This window comes from Etheostoma spectabile, chromosome 7 (genome assembly GCF_008692095.1).
Source record: "Etheostoma spectabile isolate EspeVRDwgs_2016 chromosome 7, UIUC_Espe_1.0, whole genome shotgun sequence".
Classification (NCBI taxonomy): domain Eukaryota; kingdom Metazoa; phylum Chordata; class Actinopteri; order Perciformes; family Percidae; genus Etheostoma; species Etheostoma spectabile.
Window position 1 is genome coordinate 19,988,630 of NC_045739.1, and position 2,751 is coordinate 19,991,380.

The 2,751-nt window shown below is 40.7% G+C and overlaps 1 protein-coding gene across 3 annotated transcripts in view; it reads left to right on the forward strand.

The window, feature by feature from the left end:
* plxna1a (plexin A1a) overlaps window positions 1-2,751 on the forward strand; it is a 280,313-nt gene that overhangs the window by 218,980 nt on the left and 58,582 nt on the right. For all 3 annotated transcript variants that reach the window (XM_032520348.1, XM_032520349.1, XM_032520350.1), the window contains exon 16: window positions 1,702-1,869. In XM_032520348.1, the coding sequence (XP_032376239.1) occupies window positions 1,702-1,869 (168 nt within the window). The remainder of the gene's footprint in view (window positions 1-1,701; window positions 1,870-2,751) is intronic.

The window sequence follows — 2,751 nt, forward strand, 5'->3', positions numbered from 1 at the left end:
CACACACACACACACACAAACACACACTTTCTCTTTCCATCCCTCCCCCAGTGTTTGTGACTGGTGTCATTGATCCTTGTCAGTGCACCAATCATAGCAGGCATAACTTCATTAACCATGACTTCACATGACTTGTTTCTCCATCCTTTTCTTCCTCCCTACACTAAACAAATCACATTTCTTTTCATATAAAATAAATACAGTACTGTAGCGGTACTGTTGCACCAGTTATAATAAAGTGTTTCACATCTTTTGCCAATGTGGACACAGACTACAACATTTCTTGTCATTTTCATTGTTTGTGAAATAATTTTATTCATTATTATTATAAAAAAAACACTATTTCTGTTATACTGCACATTGCTGCAGATTCTGTTTTTTACCCTGTGTGTTTGGGTCTCTGTTTTAGCTACAAAGTGAGCCATCTCACTTGTTTTAGCTACAGATTGAGACATCTCACATCTCACAGTACAAGGCAGGATTAGCTGGGAGACTTCTTATAAACGAGGGCACACTTGTGGAATACCTGTAGAACACGGACGTGTAAAAAGTTCTTTTGTAGATTAGGCTATTGAGCACAAGCTACCGTGCTAGCGCTAGCATGGGCTACGGTTAGCCACCTCATCCCTGCTAGTGACGTATTAAGCCATGCAGATTTTGAACAGCTCACCCAGAGATTGAAGGCAGAGGACATTCAGAAACCTGTATCTCACTCAAAACAGCATGGCTAGTTTCCAATCTTGTGTGTGGAAGCACCAGAGACATAACAACCCAAATCCCAGAAAAAGTGTTTTTCTTTTTTCCATAATATGGGCACTTTAATAACTTCTGGTCTAACTGCATAGGCCCGTGGATCTGATGTCATTATCCGATACATCTATGATCTAAATACAGATGACATGTTAGTACCAGGTGTAAATTGGGCCACAAACAGTAAAAAGGCTCACACCTTATACATTTTTGCAAATGGCTCACACTGTTGCATTTGAAAGCTCCAACTGTGACCACTGTAATCCAGCAGGCCAGGAGCGCGTGGTCATCTTGCAGGACTTGACTGTCTTGTTGGGCTGAAGTGGGGTTAGTGAGATTATGTAATGAAATTAGCATGGTACAATATGATTTTAAGAGAATGATACTAATTGGCTTTTCAGGCTGGACATTTGTAATTACAAGCACAATCAGCAAGTCATTAAATATGTCAATGATTCAGCTTGGACCTTAGTATTTAGGGAAAGTCCTGACACAAGAAAGTAATCATTGCCTCTTAATATTATAATTTTTTAAAATTGATCAGACTCTGCGAGACAGCTTCTTTTTTACCTCTTTATTATTATAATTCAGTTTTTAAAATTGATTGGAGTCTGTGAGACAGCTTCTTTGTGGGAAATTGTAGACCGCCTCCATCTGCTGTTCTTTCTCTTGATGTGTGAATTGTTTCTTACTCCAAACTCACTTCACTTTTATTCTCTCTGGTACACATTTGTATCCTGGATCTCTCTATTTATTAGAAATCTCCTGTGAAACAGCAGAACCACAAAATCTTTCATTATCTGCCCAACAGTTTCTTTGATTTTGGCTTTACAGTGTGCCATCGGGCTTTATGGAAATTTAGCATTTGTCTGTGTCGACACTGATTTTGACCGCTGTCGGTCCTACATCTACATCCCTTTCCTCCAACTTTTCTTCTGTCTGTCCATCCAGGAGGAATGCCCATGAGATAGTGTGCGTCACACCAGCTGGACTAGCAGCGGGCAGCACATCAGTCTTGGTGGACATCGATGACGCTGAGCTGCGAAACCCTGAGGTCAAGTTTAACTACACTGAAGACCCTACTGTCCTGAGGATTGAACCTGACTGGAGCATTGCCAGGTAAGCTGTTGCGTGAACATTATAAATTGTTTTTTGTTTGTTCACAATGCCCATTTGTAGCCCAACCACGGCTTCCAGACAATCTGGCACTCACTCACTCATCTTTTTTTTGGCAACATTACCGTCTCATTAAATTAAAGATTTTGGTTGAGAGAGGATATTGGACTAGTTATTGCAACAAATAGTTGTCGTTCCTCAAACGAATCCAAGTAGCTTTGGAGAGTACCTAAAGGGAGCCCACTTCACTGAACCAAAAAGGACGTTTTCGACTGGAATTTTTGGAATGTGGATGGATATTAGTAGTTAGTAGTTATTAGTAGTGGCTTGAAATCCAAGCTTGGACCTTGCAGCATTATCAGGACAGATGTAAGCAAGTGTTCTTGAAGCAGTCTGAGCAGAACTGACAAATGCTTGATGAGAGCTCTGACAACGGGTAAATTGACGATGCCTCCGGAGATTTTTCATCTGGTTCAAGCTAGGCTTTTTAAGTGGAGGAAATCATCAGTGGTCGAGGCAGCTTGCTAGATTCAAAAAATGGGAGCTTGTCAGATTATACAGGCCATTGATTAATGAGATTGGTGATTAAAGAGGCAGCTAACATTGATCAGCTGATTTTGTGAGACTAAAGGTTTCTACTAGTGCACATCTTAGTTTGATACTCCGATTTGCACAGCCTGCCATGCAGTACTGTATATCCTAGCTAAATAATTAAAGAACTTTCCCCGCTCAGCATTGAACATGAGAGGAGTGTCACCGGGGAGGACACACACTAGCAAAGACTTTCACATTAAAGTAAATTTACTGGCAGTGAGGGCAGACACATGCACGTATCTTTTGTTATAGAGACTTGAGTAACTTGTGTAACCTCTTACCTCAGGCTAC